The following is a 22,366-nucleotide window of genomic DNA, read 5'->3' as shown; positions in this document are numbered from 1 at the left end:
ACGTCGGTTTTGAGAATGCTACGTCAACATCCATTGCACCCGTACAATATTTCTACGCACCAGAAATTGCATGGTGACGACTTTGACGTGTACAGTTCTGCCACTGGGCACAACAGAAATTACGGGACGATGACATTTTTTGCACGCGTTCTATTTAGAACAGCGGTAACGTAAACCGGCATAACATGCACTATTCGGCAACAGAAAATCCACGATGGCTGCGACAAGTGGAACATCAGCGACCTTGGCGGGTTAATGTATGGTGCGGCTTTATGGGAGGAAGGATAATTGGCCCCCATTTTATCGATGGCAATCTAAATGGTGCAATGTATGCTTATTTCCTACGTAATGTTCTACCGATGTTACTACAAGATGTTTCACTGCATGACAGAATGGCGATGTACTTCCAACATGATGGATGTCCGGCACATAGCTCGCGTGCGGTTGAAGCGGATTGAATAGCATATTTCATGACAGGTGGATTTGGTCGTCGAAGCACCATACCATGGCCCGCACGTTCACCTGATCTGACGTCCCCGGATTTCTTTCTGTGGGGAAAGTTAGAGGATATTTGCCATCGTGATCCACCGACAACGCCTGACAACATGCGTCAGCGCATTGTCAATGCATGTGCGAACATTACGGAAGGTGAACTACTCGTTGTTGAGAGGAATGTTGTTACACGTATTGCCAAATGCATTGAGGTTGATGGACATCATTTTGAGCATTTATTGCATTAATGTGGTGTTTACAGGTAATCACGCTGTAACAGCATGCGTTCTCAGAAATAATAAGTTCACAAAGGTACATGTATCACATTAGAACAACCGAAATAAAATGTTCAAACGTACCTACGTTCTGTATTTTAATTTAAAAAACCTACCTGTTACCAACTGTTCGTCTAAAATTGTGAATCATATGTTTGTGGCTATTACAGCGCCATCGATCACAAAGCGAAAAAAGTGGTCCAACTAAAACATTCATATTTCTTTACGTACTACACGAATATGTAATGTAAAATGGGGGTTCCTATTTTTAAAAAAACGCAGTTGATATCCGTTTGACCTATGGCAGCGCCATCTAGCGGGCCAACCATAGTGCCATCAGGTTTCCCCCTTCAAGCTAGACGAGTTTCGTTTCTTTGTAGTTTTTTCGTGTGACGCTTATTTCGTGAGATATTTGGCCCGGTCACGATCAATGGACCACCCTGTATAAAATTGAGCCGATATGCTATTTTAACAACATTTGAAGGATGTTGGAAAGGCAAATACAGTGACATAACGGTTGTTAGTGTTGTTGTTAACACTTCGCAAAAATGTCCGAGAAATAAGCTATGGCGATGTAAAAACCTCCACGTGAAGCTCTCGTGCCGTAATTACTTTTAAGAATACATATTTGATGCTTGTATCTTGGTGATTGACGCAGGCGTGTTGCTCTGTAGCCGTCCGTAAGTCCGAAAGTGTTGCTAGTGTAGGATTGTGTGCAGGAATGTAGTCGAATTAAAGCGGGTGATGCTGCGGGAATTAGAGTAGGAAATGAGGCACTTAAAGTAGTAAAGGAGCTTTGCTATTTGGGGAGCAAAATAACTGATGATGGTCGAAGTAGAGAGGATTACATCTCAAAATAAATGTTCGATGGGTCCATGGCTTCGTGGGGTCTGTGCCACATTCTAACCCTATCATCAGCTATTACCAACGAAAACGGTTTTCTAGTAGTCTAAGGTCCAATCGATATGGTCACGAGCCAAAGGGACGCTCTGCAAGGGATGTCATGCTTTTAGTAAAGGCACTCAAGGAGACTGTCTGCTGCCATAGCCCATTAACACTGAATTTTGCTGCACTGTCCTCCATTGATTTCTGCCGTTATTTCACGAAGAGCTGATAACTCTACGCAAAAGCTGCTGCTCTCGGTCGTTAAGTGAAGGCCGTCGGCCACAACGTTGTCCATGGTGAGAGATAATGCCCGAAATTTGGTATTCTCGGCACACTCTTGACATTGTGAATCGCGGAATATTTAATTCCCTACCGATTACCGAAACAGAATATCCCATGCGTTTAGCTCCAACTACCATTAAGCACTCCGTCTTCAGGCCACGAGTGGCCTACAGGGACCATCCGACCGGCGTGTCATCCTCAGGGGAGGATGCGGATAGGATGGGCGTGGGGTCAGCACACCGCTCTCCCGGTCGTTATGACGGTATTTTTGACAGAAGCCGCTACTAACCGGTCGAGTAGCTCCTCAATTGGCATCACGAGGCTGAGTGCACCCAGAAAATTGGCAACATCGCATGGCGGCCTGGATAGGCACCCATCAAAGTGCCGATCACGCCCGACAGCGCTTAACTTTGGTGATCTCACGGGAACCGGTGTATCGACAGCGGCAAGGCCATTGCCCTCCAACTACCATTCTGTGTCCATAATCGTGTATGAAATCTTTTCACGTGAATCACCTGAGTACAAATGACAGCTCTGTCAATACACTGTCCTTTTATTCCATATGTATATGTGCATATCACTATCCCGTGGCTTTGGCAACTCAGTGTAATTATGCTGTGTGCATCAACCGTCTTCACTTCTTGAAAATATAATAATCGCCTCACTTATTCTTCGTGCTGACAGCTAATTACTACAAATACCGTATTTGAGTGTTATACAAGGCTACATTGTCCTTGCAGATCAAGCAAACATTTTGATAGGTTCACAATTGTGAAGAATACTTACAAATTATAAGTCCAGCAAATTAAGACACGTAAGAGTCTCTTTCAAATTCTGAAGGTGGCAGGGGTAAAATACAGGGAGCGAAAGGCTATTTACAATTTGTACAGAAACCAGATGGCAGTTATAAGAGTCGAGTGGCTTAAATGGGAAGCAGTGGCTGGGAAGGGAGTGAGACAGGGTTGCATCCTGTCCCCGATGTTATTCAATCTGTATATTGAGCAAGCAGTAAAGGAAACAAAAAAAATTCGGAATAGGTATAAAAATCCATGGAGAAGAAATAAAAACTTTGAGGTTTGCCGATGACATTGTAATTCTGTCAGAGACAGCAAAGGACCTGGAAGACCAGTTGAACGGAATGGACAGTGTCTAGAAAGGAGGATATAAGATGAACATCAACAAAAGCAAAACGAGGATAATGGAATGTAGTCGAATTAAAGCGGGTGATGCTGCGGGAATTAGAGTAGGAAATGAGGCACTTAAAGTAGTAAAGGAGCTTTGCTAGTTGGGGAGCAAAATAACTGATGATGGTCGAAGTAGAGAGGATATAAAATGTAGAGTGGCAATGGCAAGGAAAGCGTTTCTGAAGAAGAGAAATTTGTTGACATCGAGTATAGATTTAAGTGTCAGGAAGCAGTTTCTGAAAGTATTTGTAAGGAGTGTAGCCATGTATGGAAGTGAAACGTGGACGATAAATAGTTTAGGCAAAAAGAGAATAGAAGCTTTCGAAATGTGGTGCTACAGAAGAATGCTGAAGATTAGATGGGTAGATCACATAACTAATGAGGAGGTATTGAATAGAATTGGGGAGAAGGGGAGTTTGTGGCACAACTTGACAAGAGGAAGGGACCGGTTGGTAGGACATGTTCTGAGGCATCAGGGCATCACAAATTTAGTATTGGAGGGCAGCGTGGAGGGTAAAAGTCGTAGAGGGAGACCCAGAGATGAATACACTAAGCCGATTCAGAGGGATGTAGGTTGCAGTAAGTACTGTAGACTTGGCCACTGTTTCTATGTTTCGATACAGTGTATCGATACGTGGAACTGTTTCAGTGTTTCGGAACGGCTACGGTTCACTGTTTCGAAACAGTGGTGTTTCATTCCACCCCAGTCTCGGATAACTGGACCAGATTCGGTCTCGAGCCAGACACAGAAACTGTTTCAGTCCACCAGTGCTTGGAACGGACTAATTGTATCGAAACAGTGATGTTTCATTCCCCTCTTTGTCGGACGAGATTCGGGCTCGGCACAGGTACTGAAACACATTTAACACACCACTTCATGAAATACTTTCAAGAGTGTCAAAATCTTTTTGACAAGCAATAGCATGAAGCTTAAGATATCCGAAAACAAAGCTTCGTTTTTAGCTGACTGTCATATTCCGAAATGGCGTAACATCTGCTTTATAAACACTAACCAAGCAATAAAACAACGCATACTATTCACATTCAAAATAATAAATATGTGAAAATCATTCAGTTAAATTACACTTTTTGATAACATACGCTTCTCTGCTCATGTACAGTAATCATATTAAGAAACGTAAGTAAGCCTACAACATTTTGAATAAAAAAGGCGTAGAGTGACAGTTATTAGACATATACATAAATTTGATGTAGGTATAATTGCAAGCAATCTGTTTGACATATCACTGATAGTGTAATGGTGAACGGGAAGGACTAGGAAGCATGGTGAATTTATAGTAACGGTTCGAAACATCTTGGAAGACTAAATTTTTTTCTGTTATATTTTGTTATTTATTCGAATTATTTGGCGTTATTTGTGAGTCTATAGTCACTGTGCCTATTATCCTCAATGATTCCCTTTGTGTGCCTGGAAATCAGCAGGATGGGTATATTACCCATACTAACGGAATGTGGGAATCCCAGTAGTTTGCTCCCACCTCCAGTTCCGTTCGTGGTGGCCTTTCTGTCTTCAGCTATGGCTGTCCTCAGCCAATTGAAAAGTATGAAAGTCACACGACACGAAAGCAGCGCATTTGCTGCAGAAATACGAAACTGCCAAGACGCCTAAGTGATAATTTCATACTTTCTGCGATATGATTAGCGCTCTCGCAACTCATTTGTGTTTATGTGGACATACTTATACAGTAGACAGTTAAGATGATAAAATGTGTAGGTTTATTGGATTACAAAACACAAACTGTTTCACTGTTTCGAAACAGCGTATCGAAACATCACATTGTACTGTTTCATTTGTTTCGAAACAGTTACGTGTTTCATTTTGCCCATCTCTAAAGTACTGGGAGACGAAGAAGCTTACACCGAACCAATGTGAGGACTGAAGAGCAGAACAACAACACTAACGGTGAACAATTGGGGCAACAAGATTTTATTTGAAGCTTACTCGCGCGCAACTGACTGCGAGAAAGTAGCATTATCGCTGACGTCTCTCTATTCCTTGAACTAAGAGATCTTTGTTTCGATGTTACCTATTGTGAAAAGATATAGTCTAACTTCTGATCTTAATGAGTATGGGCGAATGTACATATTACGGCTTCAGAGAAAAAGCATTGTTGCCTGACCGCTATCTTTAATTGAAAGTCATTTTCTGATTTTGTGCGAGAATAATAAGCCAATAAACCAGTATCTCGGCAGCACAGACAAGGTGTGTATTGCGTAAATTATTCTCCATCTTGTGGTTTCACATTTTCAAATATTTGTGCATGCCTGCGAGACATTTCTTCGGACTGTGGAAGCTCGAACCAGCAAACTCTATACGGTCATTAATTTAAAGACTTTTAAACAAATCCACATCGACGGACAGGCTTCCGTAGAAAGAGAATTGGACCGTAGTTAACGTAGACTAAGATTCCTACAGATTCAGCATGCAGTTCGACGACCGGCAGAGACACTGAGTACAGCTTATAGTTAGCGTGCAGTAGCACGTCTCTAGTCTACCATGCACAATCCCCTGAACATAAACGTCACCTAGTGAGATCTGTTCGGTTATTTATTCATTTCAAAGACCTAAACCCTTTTCTTAGAGAGACTGAATACTAAAGAACTGACTGCTTGAATCAGTAATAATAATAATAAAATCAAAGCAGTGATTAAATGAATAATAATGATAATAATAATAATAATAATAATAATAAAAGCAGTTCATCGAGGCTACTTTTTGTCTCTGAAAGGATATTTTCAACACAGATCTCCATACAGTAACTGGGTTCTGGGTGAAATAATGACTCCTCTCATGAATCATTACATCTCAGTAAAATTATAGCAATTTACCTTTCACGTGAGAGGGAGTTACATCAGCTAATTCTAATCCCTGTGCTGACATGAAATATCAGTATTCATAGGTGTGGTCCCTAGCCCAAAGCCTTAAGTTTACTATCAACAGTAGGCGCCACAACGTTCCGTATGAAGTAAGTCTTGCTAATAAAAAAATTATATTTACGGGCTTGAGAGTGTGGTGTTCAACACTGTATACGGTGATACTCTGGACCATAGAAAGAGACGTCATCCCTATGCTTACTGCAGACACGGTCCCTGCGCAGCACTTACCCCGACTCGTATCTTGCTGCCCTTTTCTACCAGGTCCTTCCGCAGCCCCTCCAGCAGAGCCTTTACAGCGTGTTTGCTGGCGCAGTACATGGCGAAGGAACTGTGCGTGGGTAACACGTGTCCGATCAGACTGAAAATAAGGAAGCAGCGTATTACAGGATGCGCTGTCTATACACTAAGAGGGACAAACAACAAGAAGAAAAGCTGTGCTGTACGTCTACTGAGAAATTGTTTCTCGTACCAGTTGACGGATTGAGAGTAGTATTAATTACTTCTCGAATTCAAATCTAACAAGTTTTCCGATTTGATTTACAACATATGAGCTAGATTACGGGAGTTATTTTTAACAGAAAATGTCTTGACAGTTCCTGTAGTCATCTTAGGTAATACACACTGTCCATAGTATATTCGCCGCCTGTACAGCAAATGGACTGTCAATGGACGAATCTGGCACATTAAGAGTCATTTGCAGACCTCAATATCTATTTTTCCATAGAAGGAATTCGTCAGTTACACATCATCTCCTCCCAGTACGGTAAATTACGATGATAACTGAGGGAAGAGTTCAGCAATAAGTGTAGTGGACATACGTGACTGGTAAGATAGCCTCCTCCTGTCAAACCACTGGCTACATTCCTCAGAGTCCGAGGTTCGACATCGCTGAGCTAGAGTGCATGCAGGGTAACGTGGCCCTTGTATGTTCAGTCGGGAGAGCGATAGTGTGTGTGTGTGTGTGTGTGTGGCGGGGGGGGGGGGGGCGGGGGGTTACGAGTAGGCACTACAGGGGAATTGCTGGGCTCTGTAGTGAAAGTGGCGTTCTGAATTGAAGCCAACGCTCATACACTCCTGGAAATGGAAAAAAGAACACGTTGACACCGGTGTGTCAGACCCACCATACTTGCTCCGGACACTGCGAGAGGGCTGTACAAGCAATGATCACACGCACGGCACAGCGGACACACCAGGACCCGCGGTGTTGGCCGTCGAATGGCGCTAGCTGCGCAGCATTTGTGCACCGCCGCCGTCAGTGTCAGCCAGTTTGCCGTGGCATACGGAGCTCCATCGCAGTCTTTAACACTGGTAGCATGCCGCGACAGCGTGGACGTGAACCGTATGTGCAGTTGACGGACTTTGAGCGAGGGCGTATAGTGGGCATGCGGGAGGCCGGGTGGACGTACCGCCGAATTGCTCAACACGTGGGGCGTGAGGTCTCCACAGTACATCGATGTTGTCGCCAGTGGTCGGCGGAAGGTGCACGTGCCCGTCGACCTGGGACCGGACCGCAGCGACGCACGGATGCACGCCAAGACCGTAGGATCCTACGCAGTGCCGTAGGGGACCGCACCGCCACTTCCCAGCAAATTAGGGACACTGTTGCTCCTGGGGTATCGGCGAGGACCATTCGCAACCGTCTCCATGAAGCTGGGCTACGGTCCCGCACACCGTTAGGCCGTCTTCCGCTCACGCCCCAACATCGTGCAGCCCGCCTCCAGTGGTGTCGCGACAGGCGTGAATGGAGGGACGAATGGAGATGTGTCGTCTTCAGCGATAAGAGTCGCTTCTGCCTTGGTGCCAATGATGGTCGTATGCGTGTTTGGCGCCGTGCAGGTGAGCGCCACAATCGGGACTGCATACGACCGAGGCACACAGGGCCAACACCCGCCATCATGGTGTGGGGAGCGATCTCCTACACTGGCCGTACACCACTGGTGATCGTCGAGGGGACACTGAATAGTGCACGGTACATCCAAACCGTCATCGAACCCATCGTTCTACCATTCCTAGACCGGCAAGGGAACTTGCTGTTCCAACAGGACAATGCACGTCCGCATGTATCCCGTGCCACCCAACGTGCTCTAGAAGGTGTAAGTCAACTACCCTGGCCAGCAAGATCTCCGGATCTGTCCCCCATTGAGCATGTTTGGGACTGGATGAAGCGTCGTCTCACGCGGTCTGCACGTCCAGCACGAACGCTGGTCCAACTGAGGCGCCAGGTGGAAATGGCATGGCAAGCCGTTCCACGGGAGTACATCCAGCATCTCTACGATCGTCTCCATGGGAGAATAGCAGTCTGCATTGCCGCGAAAGGTGGATATACACTGTACTAGTGCCGACATTGTGCATGCTCTGTTGCCTGTGTCTATGTGCCTGTGGTTCTGTCAGTGTGATCATGTGATGTATCTGACCCCAGGAATGTGTCAATAAAGTTTCCCCTTCCTGGGACAATGAATTCACGGTGTTCTTATTTCAATTTCGAGGAGTGTATTTTGCGGTGCGGATCGTGCCACGACAACAACGAATTCCGCGACACAGTGATCCACTTATCGTCCCAAAGGCACAAAGCTGACGGCACAGTGGTCTGCAAACCTAACCACACATTACGGTAAAATGATGGTACCGGTTCGTCGACGCAGTACTGCCACAGGCGTCAGACAGCCGACCAAACGGTGATCAGGGCTTACTTATACTCGCACATGAAGCAACGAAGTGAGCCCCCCCTCCCCCAACATCTGTAGGACGTGCAGGATATAATAGCTATGCGCAGTTTTTGTCCAAAGCGCTGGTCGTCGGAAGGGGACACAGGCAAGTGTTTGCCTCCTTTCGGACAGTAGGCTATGACCGAATCGATGTGCACGCGCTGCAGTTTTTCTCAAACGATTTTACAGGAACTATTCGGTAAAAAAAATTCATTTTTGTTTCACTTGTAGCTTTAAATGTCAGGGTTATAATGATGTGCCCATAATTTCGTTAATGGCTATAGTTATTGTGATATTTACGTCGAAGTAAGACACTGCGCGAAAATCTAAAAAGTTGACAATGAAAAACACGGGTCGCTATGATTTTGTACTTGATGCGTATTACATAATATGTTACTGCATATGAAATTTAGATAACTTATTGAACAGCTGGAGATCTGTGTCAGCAGTCTCATAGCGCTCATTTGCGATCACACTGCACCAGTGATAGCAGCGGTGGTCTCGCGGTTCTAGGCGCGCAGTCCAGAACCGTGAGACTGCTACGGTCGCAGGTTCGAATCCTGCCTCGGGCATGGATGTGTGTGATGTCCTTAGGTTAGTTAGGTTTAAGTAGTTCTAAGTTCTAGGGGACTGATGACCACAGCAGTTGAGTCCCATAGTGCTCAGAGCCATTTTTTTGCACCAGTGATAAAGCCAGAGCGAAATATCCACAACACTCCTCACTTTTCATAAATGGTGCAACATATTAAAATGAGATTTTGGCAAATGGTAGCACACAAAAAAATGGTTCAAATGGCTCTGAGCACTATGGGAGGTCACCAGTCCCTAGAACTTAGAACTACTTAAATCCAACTAACTTAAGGACATCACACACATCCATGCCCGAGGTAGGATTCGAACCTGCACCGTAGCGGTCTCGCGGTTCCAGACTGTAGCGCCTAGAACCGCTCGGACACTACGGCCGGCTGGTAGCACACAAAGAGGAGAGTATTTTTTCATATGATTATTATGTAAAACTTCATCATCTACCGTGTTATTCCACTAATTACAGATTTTTCGATGAAAGAATGTAATTTTTAAGGGCCGTCGATAGCTGGTGAAACGAGAAATGCTATGGGTTTTGGACCAACATAAGTGGCCATTACACGTTCCACCAAAGATGTGCTTTTTCATAATATGATGACCTCGCTTTTCCTCATTTCCTCACTTAATAAACTTAATAAACAATTGTTTCAGAAATCTCTCGCAATTGCGTTTGCGCAATATGTTAGTAAGGTGAAACTGTGTAAATTCCGCTGAGTTTTGGAAAAAGAAGCAAATTTTAACATAGAAACACGACTAATGTGTAGGTTTTACTCAAAATTAACCACCCTAAAACTTCTCTGAAAGTTACAAATGGTTAAAAAACCAGGCGTAAATAAGACGCTGTATTTTCGGTGGAATTCTTTTTAGATCCTAACTAAAGAAGAAGTGACAGATCTTTTTGAATGGTCACCATGCAAGTGTGGGCTTGATGGAGCCCACCTTAATACACACATCAAAAAAAGTTTTGCTTCACATCGGTTCCGAGAGATCCGGAAAATTGGAATAGAGATCAAGATAAACATCATTTCCGCCCTTTTTATCGCTCATCAAAATCACGCATTGCGTGTTGTACCACGATACAGCGAGCCTTCAGAGGTGGTTGTGCTGATTGCTGTATACACCGGTAGCTCTAATACCCAGTAGCGTGTGCTGTTGATTGATGCATGCCTGGATTCGTCGTGTCATACTATCCACAAGTTCATCAAGGCACTGTTGGTCCAGATCGTCCCACTCCTCAACGCCGATTCGGCGTAGATCCCTCAGAGTGGTTGGTGCGTCACGTCGTCCATAAACAGCCCTTTTCAATCCATTCCAGGCATGTGCGATAGGGTTCATATCTGTAAAACATCCTGGCCACTCTATTCGAGCGACGTCGTTATCCTGAAGGAAGTCATTCATAAGATGTGCACTACGGGGGCGCGAATTGTCATCCATGTAGACGAATGCCTCGCCAATATGCTGCCGATATGGTTGCGCTATCGGTCGGAGGATGGCATTCACGTATCGTACAGCCATTACATGACCACCAGCGGCGTACGTCCGCCCCAGATGATGCCATCCCAAAAGAGCAGGGAACCTCCACCTTCCTGCACTCGCTGGATAGTGGGTCTAAGGCGTGCAGCCTGACCGGGTTGGCTCCAAAAACGTCTCCGACGATTGTTTGGTTGAAGGCGTATGCGACACTCATCGGTGAAGAGAACGTGATGCCAATCCTCAGCGGTCCATTCGGCATGTTGTTGGGGCCATTTGTACCGCGCTGCATGGTGTCGTGGTTGTAAAGATGGACCTCGCCATGGACGTCTGGAGTGAAGTTGCCCATCATGGAGCCTACTGCGCACGGTTTGAGTCGCAACACGACGTCCTGTGGCTTCACCAAAAGCTTTATTCAACATGACGGCGTTCTGTCAGGGTTCCTCCGAGCCATAATCCGTAGGTAGCGGTCATCCACTGCAATAGTAGCCCTTGGGCGGCCTGAGTGAGGCATTTCATCGACAGTCCCTGTCTGTCTGTATCTCCTCCGTGTCCGAACAACATCGCTTTTGTTCACTCCGAGACGCCTGGACACTTCCCTTGTTGAGAACCCTTCCTGGCACAAAGTAACGATGCGGGCGCGATCGAACCGCGGTATTGACCGTCTAGGCATGGTTGAACTGCAGGCAACAGGAGCCGTGTGCCTCCTGGTGGAACTCATCGGCTGTTGGACCCTCCCCCCCCCCCCTCTGTCTAGTATGCGCTGCTCATGCATGGTTGTTAACATCTTCGGGTCAAAGAGACTGTGTCTGTGATGCAATATCCACAGTCAACGTTTATCTTCAGGAGTTCTGGGAATAGGGGTGATGCAAAACTTTTTTTGATGTGTGTATTTACAAAAAATATGAGTGTAGTCTTCAGTTTAGAACAACACTTGCCCTCCAGCACTCGGCATTTCGCCTACAGCCCCTGCCCGTAACCCCCACCATTACCATTCTCCCTACAAACGCCCTGCTCTCTGTGCATCTACCGGCCATGGTAAACTGCATGGAGTATACTAGCCAACAGAAATCATAATTAGCCAGCCATTTGTATGCCAGAGGCGGGGAAGAGTTCACCAACAAGTGTAGTGGACATACGTGACTGGTGAGTTAGCCTCTTCCTGTCAACCACTGGCCACGTTCCTCGGAGTCCGAGGTTCGACATCGCTGAGCTAGGGTGCATGCAGAATAACATGGCCGGTAGATGTGCTGTTGGCAGGGCACGTGTGGGGAGAGCAGTAGTGATGGGGATTACAGGTTGGCGCTGTAGGGGAAATGTCAGACGATGGTAGGGAAATGGCGTTCTGAACGGAAGCCAACGCTAATATTTTTCGTAAATACTAAGTGGAGCCTCTCCATGCCCGCACTTGGATGGCAACTTTAATCTACTGTCACCTCTGCTTTGATTAATATCTAAAAAGAATTCCGTTGAAATGCAAAAAAACGCTGTGATGTATTTTTCGCCTTGTTTGTTGACCATTTGTAACTTTTTTTCCTAAATTTGTAGTAGGTTTCTATGCGACCAAACTGCTGCGGTCATCGTTCCCGAGGCTTACACACACTACTTAATCTAACTTAAACTACATCTACGTATACATACACACTCCGCAATCCACCATACGGTGCGTGGCGGATGGTACCTCGTACCACAACTAGTATCTTCTCTCCCTGTTCCACTCCCAAACAGAACGAGGGAAAAATGACTGCCTATATGCCTCTGTACGAGCTCTAATCTCTCTTATCTTATCTTTGTGGTCTTTTCGCGAAATGTAAGTTGGCGGCAGTAAAATTCTACTGCAGTCAGCCTCAAATGCTGGTTCTCTAAATTTCCTCAGTACAGATTCACGAAAAGAACGCCTCCTTTCCTCTAGAGACTCCCACCCGAGTTCCTGAAGCATTTCTGTAACACTCGCGTGATGATCAAACCTACTACTAACAAATCTAGCAGCCCACCTCTGAATTGCTTCTATGTCCTCCCTCAATACGACCTGATAGGGATCCCAAACACTCGAGCAGTACTCAAGAATAGGTCGTATTAGTGTTTTATAAGCGGTCTCCTTTACAGATGAACCACTTCTGCCCAAAATTCTACCTATGAATCGAAGATTACTATCCGCCTTCCCCACAACTGCCATTACATGCTTGTCCCACTTCATATCGCTCTGCAATGTTACGCCCAAACATTTAATCGACGTGACTGTGTCAAGCGCAACACTACTAATGGAGTATTCAAACAGTACAGGATTCTTTTTCCTATTCATCTGCATTAATTTACATTTATCTATATTTAGAGTTAGCTGCCATTCTTTACACCAATCACAAATCCTGTCCAAGTCCTCTTGTATCCACCTACAGTCACTCAACGACGACACCTTCCCGTACACCACAGCATCATCAGCAAATAGCCGCACATTGCTATCCACCCTATCCAAAAGATCATTTATGTAGATATAAATCAACAGCAGACCTACCACACTTCCCTGGGGCACTCCAGATGATACCCTCACCTCCGATGAACACTCACCATCGAGGACAACAGACGCACCGATGCCTGAGGGAGGACTCGAACGTCCGACAGACGGGAAAAGGGGGGAGGGGGGGTGGGAGCCGCGCGAAGCGTGGCAAGGCGCCTGAGACCGCGCGGCTTTTTAACTTTAAGAGGAGCGTCATGAGTGGCGAATTTTCAGTAACAAATACACACTTCTCTTGTGGCCATATTAAAATCTGTTTCTTTTGTCAAAACACAGGCGAGTTCGCACAATGTCACCTCAATAAAATGTTGTGCAGACGCAGAGAATTCTGAAACAGTGGTTTATTACAGAGGAATTGAGGAAAAGTAACGTCACTAGCTTATGAAAAATCACCTCCTCTGTGCAAAAATAAACGTATTACCTCTATACTTACATTGTCCCAAAACCTATAGCATTTATTATTTCACCAGTTATTGACGCCCCCTTAAAAATAATGTTCTTTCGTCGGAAAAATCTATTGTCAGTGGAATGACACGGTAGTTAATGAAGTTTTGCATAATAGCCATATGGCAGTTGGCGTCCTATCCTTTGCCAATATGAAATATGAGAAATAGTGTGGATATTTCACTCTAGCTTTATCGCTGGCGTGCACGATTGCAAATGAGTGTGCTACATCAGATCAGTTTTCGCAATAACATGTAGACCTCCACCAGAGTCTAAGGAGTTATTCTGTATGTAAGCTAAATTCCATAAGCAGCAAAGTATGTAATACGGTCGAAACGCAAAATCATAGTGACCCCTGTTTTTCATAGCAAACATTTAGAATTTCGCGCATTGTCTTACTTACACGCAAATATCACAGTACCTATGACCATTAACGAAATGATGGGCTCATCATCATAAAGTTGACATATAAACCAATAATTAAATCAAAAATGATTTTTTTACCTTATATAGTTTGTGTCAAATCGTTTGAGAAATATCGCACGACGTGCGCATCGATTCTGATATCCTAGCGGGTAACAGACCGGCCGAAAGAGGGCAGTCACTGTCGGACTCCCCTTTCAAACAAACGAATGAACTCGCCCAGAGCTTCAGCCGAAAACTGGTCACTGCCCACCGTCTACCGTATCCTGCGTGCGCGGTACTCTACACGTGGAATCCAGTGAAGCCACCGCGTCTGTGCTAAGCGCAGCTAGCTCCGGCCTGCAAGACTAGTGCCCTAGCTTCAGCTGCCGATATTCAGCGTTGTGTCAAGCAAGGTTTTACTAGAAATAGAACTTTGAGTCGCGCGAACGGAACAGAGCGTTTTGCGCTGCCAACAGCGCAAAACTTGAATACGTCGCGCATTTGTGCTTTCCCAGAAAATGAAACCGCAACTGCATTAACTAGTCACTCTACACGTGATGTGTGGGAAATGGTGGATTGTGCGTCAGTTACACAAAAATTAAGTAATTCAAATCTACGAAATAGTGTCAACAGTGGTTGTAATGGGATGGTTATGTTTGACGGTCAACAACGCAGCTATGGCACGCGTCGATCTGGAATGTGCGTGTTCAGTACGGACTAGGCGTCAATGCAGGTTGTTTACGAGTAGTGCACAGTTCGTCTTTGCATTCAGAGGCCGACGTCGACGTGCAACCAAAGACCTAACAGAGTTCCAAAGGGGGCAAATAATGGGGGCCCGATTAGCTGGAACATCAATAACCAAGACAGCCATATTATTGAATGTTTCAAGAGTAACTGTTTCAACAGCCATGACAGCCTACAAACACAACACAAAGAAGCGTAAAACACGGTGTCAGGAGCATAAATCTCGGACGGCTGATCAGCGGAAACACGTCATATAGTCCGACGAATCAACGTTTTCGTTATTTCCAACATAGGTCTACAGTCCTGATTGCTTGATTCCAACGGTTAATCATGAAGGTGAAAGTGTGATGGTGTGGGCAGGCATATCATGGTATTCTGCTGGTACCACCATTACTCTCAAAGGCCGTCTTACAGCCAACGATTATGTGAACGTTTTAGGTGATCAGGTGCACCCCATGATTCAAATGTTGATTCCCAACAATGATGCCATATTTCAGGATGATAATGCAACTATTGAGACAGCGGGGACATTATAATCTTTGTATGAGGAGCATGCAACTGAACTGCAGCGTCTTCCCTCGCCAGCACAATCCCCGGACTTGAACATTATCAAACACCTGTGGGTGGTATTGGAGCGCAGACTCTGGAGCGGACTTCCGCCCTCGCCCCCCCCCCCCCCCCCATCGTCACTACAGGAGTTAGAGGAGGTTCTGATCGAAGAGTGGCATGAAGTTCCACTGGAGATTATACAATCGTTATTGACAGTATGTCAAGGAGAATCGCAGCTGTTATCCGGCAAATGGGGTTCCAACCCCTTATTAATAAACTATTCCCAAGTAAGTACAGGTGTTCACATTATTTTGTCTATCCCCTGTATTTTGTTTTAGGTTCATTACCACGGGAGAATCGTACTGATAGTTGGCATTTCCTTACCGCATCTCTCCATCAGCTACACTCCAGGAAATTAAGAACACCGTGAATTCATTGTCCCAGGAAGGGGAAACTTTATTGACACATTCCTGGGGTCAGATACATCACATGATCACACTGACAGAACCACAGGCACATAGATACAGGCAACAGAGCACGCACAATGTCGGCACTAGTACAGTGTATATCCACTTTTCGCAGCAATGCAGGCTGCTATTCTCCCATGGAGACGATCGTAGAGATGCTGGATGTAGTCCTGTGGAACGGCTTGCCATGCCATTTCCACCTGGCGCCTCAGTTGGACCAGCGTTCGTGCTGGACGTGCAGACCGCGTGAGACGACGCTTCATCCAGTCCCAAACATGCTCAATGGGGGACAGATCCGGAGATCTTGCTGGCCAGGGTAGTTGACTTACACCTTCTAGAGCACGTTGGGTGGCACGGGATACATGCGGACGTGCATTGTCCTGTTGGAACAGCAAGTTCCCTTGCCGGTCTAGGAATGGTAGAACGATGGGTTCGATGACGGTTTGGATGTACCGTGCACTATTCAGTGTCCCCTCGACGATCACCAGTGGTGTACGGCCAGTGTAGGAGATCGCTCCCCACACCATGATGCCGGGTGTTGGCCCTGTGTGCCTCGGTCGTATGCAGTCCTGATTGTGGCGCTCACCTGCACGGCGCCAAACACGCATACGACCATCATTGGCACCAAGGCAGAAGCGACTCTCATCGCTGAAGACGACACGTCTCCATTCGTCCCTCCATTCACGCCTGTCGCGACACCACTGGAGGCGGGCTGCACGATGTTGGGGCGTGAGCGGAAGACGGCCTAACGGTGTGCGGGACCGTAACCCAGCCTCATGGAGACGGTTGCGAATGGTCCTCGCCGATACCCCAGGAGCAACAGTGTCCCTAATTTGCTGGGAAGTGGCGGTGCGGTCCCCTACGGCACTGCGTAGGATCCTACGGTCTTGGCGTGCATCCGTGCGTCGCTGCGGTCCGGTCCCAGGTCGACGGGCACGTGCACCTTCCGCCGACCACTGGCGACAACATCGATGTACTGTGGAGACCTCACGCCCCACGTGTTGAGCAATTCGGCGGTACGTCCACCCGGCCTCCCGCATGCCCACTATACGCCCTCGCTCAAAGTCCGTCAACTGCACATACGGTTCACGTCCACGCTGTCGCGGCATGCTACCAGTGTTAAAGACTGCGATGGAGCTCCGTATGCCACGGCAAACTGGCTGACACTGACGGCGGCGGTGCACAAATGCTGCGCAGCTAGCGCCATTCGACGGCCAACACCGCGGTTCCTGGTGTGTCCGCTGTGCCGTGCGTGTGATCATTGCTTGTACAGCCCTCTCGCAGTGTCCGGAGCAAGTATGGTGGGTCTGACACACCGGTGTCAATGTGATCTTTTTTCCATTTCCAGGAGTGTATATGCTTGTTTATAGCACAATTACTGGCAGCTCTTTGAAAAGATTATATTTTAACTAAAGTTCAGGGTTGATCACAACACTTTGTCTCAATAGCATAGGTGACCGGTTTCGGTTATATTTATACAATCATCTTCAGACCTGCGAATAAATTTTTGGAAATACTAGAAACCATCTTAAAATAAAATGAAAAGTGTCTAATGACGACTAAATTTTAACAAGATAAAATAAAACTTATTATACCCATGGCTCCCTTGGAAGATGGTGGGCGGAGCTCTCTTCAGCTGCTACGAAATCAACTGCTGGTTATGAGTGATGAGTATGAGCTTAAATATCCAGAGGCTCCGCCTACTTCCTCTCACACTACTTCACAACTGCCAATCATCGTAAACTACGATGTGTAATAGTTGTGCCCTCTATGGGCAACCTATTAAGGTTTTTTATCTAAAATATAAATAAGTTTTACTCATACTAAGTATCTGTTGATCAGACATTTTAAATGAATCAATTTTATGTTATTAGTGTAGTTCATATTTTTTATACTTTGACGATAACGTCATATTATGAACGCTGATTGGCAGTTGTGAAGTAGTGTGAGAGGAAGTAGGCGGAGCCTCTGCATATTTAAGCTCATGCTCAGCACTCATAACCATCAGTTGATTTCGTAGCAGCTGAAGAGAGCTCCGTCTACCATCTTCCAAGGGAGCCATGGGTATAATAAGTTTTATTTTATCTTGTTAAAATTTAGTCGTCATTAGACACTTTTCATTTTATTTTAAGATGGTTTCTAGTATTTCCTAAAATTTATTCGCAGGTCTGAAGATGGTTGTATAAATATAACCGAAACCGGTCACCTATGCTATTGAGACAAAGTGTTGTGATCAAGCCTGAACTTTAGTTAAAATATATTAATCTATTGATCACTGTATTCCAAAAATGTTTACCAAAATTGTATCTTGGAAAAGAGTTTGTGCCGGTATTTCTACGTCCGCCTGACCAAATAAACTGCGAAGGAAAAGCTAAGGATTTCTGGACTTGTTCGGGTTTTCCCAACTGTAACAGAAGCATGTAATGGTAAACATGTGAAACAGATAGCATCCGCAAAACTAGAAGTTTGTTCTCCAGCTACAAATTATATTTTTCGATTGTGCTTCTTGTCATGGTTGATGCCAATTACAAGCTCTTGTTTGTTGATGTGGATTGGTATAGTAAAGAAGGTGTTAGAAAGTTGGAAATGGGACTTCTGGTAGAAAATGAAACTCAGCATCTTCACCACAGGATCTCCCTTGTTCGAGGATCTTGCTACCACATGTGATAGAAGGTGTGAAGCCTTTAGGTTGTGCGAACATGTCACGAAAAAGTACTGCAATAAGCGTGTGTTTGAAACGAATAGACCGAGAACAGCTTCAGAAAATGGTTTCAGAACAGTAGCGCCATTTTTAGTACTTACAGCTCTCCCATAAATATAAAAACTGAAACTGCAAATTGAATAGCGTTGTGTATTGCTGTTTACACAATATACTCAAGGAGAAATATTTGTTCGTAAACGCAAGAGGCACTGATTGGTTGAAAACCTCTGAGGAGTTTCCAACGGAAAACATGATTCCTCTAGCAGGCAGAAGCAGATTTGCTCAATACCAGACATTGCAAGTGAAGAGATCCTGTCAAAGATTACTTCAGTAGCAGAATTTAGGTTTGCTGTCGCTGTTTAAAAAACTGATGAAGCGTAATTAACTTATGAACTTCTTTTCTTCCCGACACATACATGTTTCTTAAGTCTTTGCGTTAGTCTGTTCCATTTTTTGTTTTTTTTGTAATTATAGTAATTTAATGTAATAACATACTGAGATATCAATAGTAATCCCATTTTTTGAATTTGATGACAAGGCTGTATTATATTTAGTTAGGATCGTGGAGAAGCGCGTTACCTGTAAAACTGTTACTATACTCTGTTCGTCATGATAATAAAACCGATGTAAAAAAACACAAGCGCGATGATGGTCAGAAACAGTGGCACACGTCGACTGGTGTTCTTACTCTCTTGGAAGTAGATCCTACTTACTACGGGACTTAACATCTGCTGTCATCAGTCCCCTAGAACTTAGAACTACTTAAACCTAACTAACCTAAGGACATCACACACATCCATGCCCAAGGCAGGATTCGAACCTGCGACCGTAGCGGTCACGCGGTTCCAGACTGAAGCGCCTAGAACCGCACGGCCACACCGTCCGGCTCCTACTTATGTATTAGATATCTTGTTACTGAGTTACGTTAAATGTATCTTTAAGATATTCTAATGTATTAAGAGCCAACAATGTTTTTCTTAATCGCGCTTTAGCTATATAGTTTTTATTTTAAAAATCGTGTACAGTCGCTGCCTCTGTACTGTTGCGCTCTGACTGTCGCGCTGTTAATAGGCAGTGAGAGTGAAAATGGCTGCTGCTGCCTCCTTAGTGAAACATGCCTGTGGAACACCGTTAAAAATAGCGAGAAACAAATTGTTTTTAATGTTCTCACAAGTTCGCAGAAATAATCATCTCTGAAGTTTTCCGAGAGCAATTGTGATACAAATACACATTGGATGTATAGCGGAATCGGTAGCGGGTAGAAACATGAAAACAATTTTCATAGCGTTAAGCACACCACACATATGCTGCATTTTTATTGTTGCCTCTGTACCATTGCAGTACAAGCCCAAAAGAACTGATCTGGAACAAAGTTAAGGGATTTCTCGCGAATAACACGTACTGGAACTAACGCATTCAGCTTTTTCACTTGTCACTGTCGAACTATGGCGGGATGTGAAACGGCACGTCGTAAACGAAAAGAGAAAATGCGGCGTCTGGGTGGCTTCGTATACGAGGTGTGGCTAGAAAAAAACCGGACTAGTACTGGTGAAACAATAAAACGAATGCAATAAGGCTGAAAGTCGCGTGGCCTGTCACGTGACTCTCGCTCCGCCTACTGCTCGAGTTTCATCTGCCTCCTGCACTCAGTCTGCCCGTGGCGTCTGTTTTAAGTAGTTGACGTTTTGTCTGTGCGTCGGAAAATGTTGAGTGAACAGAAAGAACAGCGTGTTAACATCAAATTTTGTTTCAAACTAGGAAAATCTGCAAGTGAAACGTTTGTAATGTTACAACAAGTGTACGGCGATGATTGTTTATCGCGAACACAAGTGTTTGAGTGGTTTAAACGATTTAAAGATGGCCGCGAAGACACCAGTGATGACACTCGCACTGGCAGACCATTGTCAGCAAAAACTGATGCAAACATTGAAAAAATCGGTTAACTTGTTCGACACTTTCCTTGTCAACTCCTGTTAACTCAGACACTGCTCTGATTGTTAAACGGCGATCTTGTCGAACAAGTTTACCGACAGGCAGATGAAACTCGAGCAGTAGGCGGAGCGAGAGTCACGTGACAGGCCACGCGACTTTCAGCCTTATTGCATTCGTTTTATTGTTTCACCAGTACTAGTCCGGTTTTTTTCTAGCCACACCTCGTATTCTGTTGCTGAACGACTCGTTATCAACGTGGCAGATGACAGTTCCAGAGCTGAAATGTATTTCTCGGATCCGGATAAGAAAGGAGCTAAGAAAATACCAGAAGACTGGCTGTAGTTAAAACCTCTGTCTTCAGTATTCAACAATACGATGGAATCCTTGCAGTATGCTTTGCTTCACACGTAGCTCGCTCAGAAAAATTACTCTGTGTTTAAGTTAGGAATTTTCATCACTCTTGTTTGTAATTAGAATGCCATGTTAGGTGAGAAAGAGAGCATTTTGTGCTTGCCGTCTGGTCACCTAAGAAGCGTGCGGTAGTACTGCATTTTTGCGGGATATAATTTCATTCTCTTTAAAAATTAAATGGCATTCGAAGCTATATTATTTTTCTGCTGGTCTCATTTTACGTCTGAACTGCAATTGGAGGTTAGTTGGACCAGCGGGCTGGACACTGCCGCCCAAGTTCAGTGCGCCTCTAAAGCTATTGTCCCGCATTATCCCTCCGTCTACGTGCGTGTAACACAGCATAAAACGTATCCTTATGATCATACTTCGCTGTACTGCACACATCTTGGCTTCTGCTCCACGTGAAACGAAATCCAATGAGATTCAAGCAAACGCCGAAGAATGCGTGGTGTAATTTTTAAATCAGGTTTTTTCTTATGATGAATGCGATATAGTTAACAGGCACATTTCAAAGGCAATGGTCAGTAACGGCGTTATTATTTCCATAAAGTAACTTTAACTACAACTAAGTTATTCTTGTAGCTAACGATTTAACGAAAGTGTCGTTACTTTTTTAAAAGCATGTAACGCAAGATATTGTAAGAATCACAAGACAGCATAACACCAGCCTTTATATTGAAAAAAAAAGAAATAATATTTGTTTCGAAGCTAAATCTTTTGAACAGTTTACATAGGAAATATCTGAATTGTGCCTTTTAGTCGCGTTACTGTATTTAATCCTACTCGTGCATTCATAACATTTGTATTTGAAAGTTGCATACACAACAGTGTATTCTAGTCACGTCACACGTAAACAGCATGCTATCTCCGAGTTTACTCTCATTCCACACACCTTTCCGACATGGAGAAGGAAGCAGAGGTATGCATGCCTTGGCCAGCTTATGCTGACGTGTTTGTGTTTTTGACGTCAGATGGAAAAAAAAAGATTCCTTCTGTTAAAAATTATGCGCAGATGGAAAAAAATAGTCGGAGGCACTCAGCAAACTTTAAAAAAGAGGAAGTTGTAACGTCCCCGCTCTTGCGTACGTTAACTCTTTAAAGCCTGTACTATGATAAGTCGACGGGCTTCACCTTATCAGAAAGGATTTTATTAAATAAGATGACCGCGTGTACCTGAATGGAAGCAAAATCGGACTTATACCCAGTCAGTAACAACAATGATACGTCAAGCTAGTATAAAGTGTAACTACACGTTAGTACGGGCAAGAAACCTACACAGCAGATGCTACCAATGGTTAATAATACGGTCGCCAGCCTAATTAGGCATTACGTGAGTTTTTCCCTTGTACAAGTGGATGCACGTACAAACATAACAACACGTAGTAATACAGCATTATATGGAAAATTTTAGAACCCGAAAATTCT

At 44.8% G+C, this 22,366-nt stretch overlaps 1 protein-coding gene across 1 annotated transcript in view; it reads right to left on the bottom strand.

Moving 5' to 3' along the window:
• LOC126237458 (farnesol dehydrogenase-like) overlaps positions 1–22,366 on the bottom strand; it is a 115,991-nt gene that overhangs the window by 31,135 nt on the left and 62,490 nt on the right. The window contains exon 5 of the mRNA XM_049947595.1: positions 6,245–6,374. Coding sequence (XP_049803552.1) covers positions 6,245–6,374 — 130 coding nt within the window. The remainder of the gene's footprint in view (positions 1–6,244; positions 6,375–22,366) is intronic.

This window comes from Schistocerca nitens, chromosome 2 (assembly GCF_023898315.1).
Source record: "Schistocerca nitens isolate TAMUIC-IGC-003100 chromosome 2, iqSchNite1.1, whole genome shotgun sequence".
Lineage (NCBI taxonomy): Eukaryota > Metazoa > Arthropoda > Insecta > Orthoptera > Acrididae > Schistocerca > Schistocerca nitens.
Note: the sequence above shows the minus strand (reverse complement) of the source record. Positions and strands in the feature narration are given on the sequence as shown.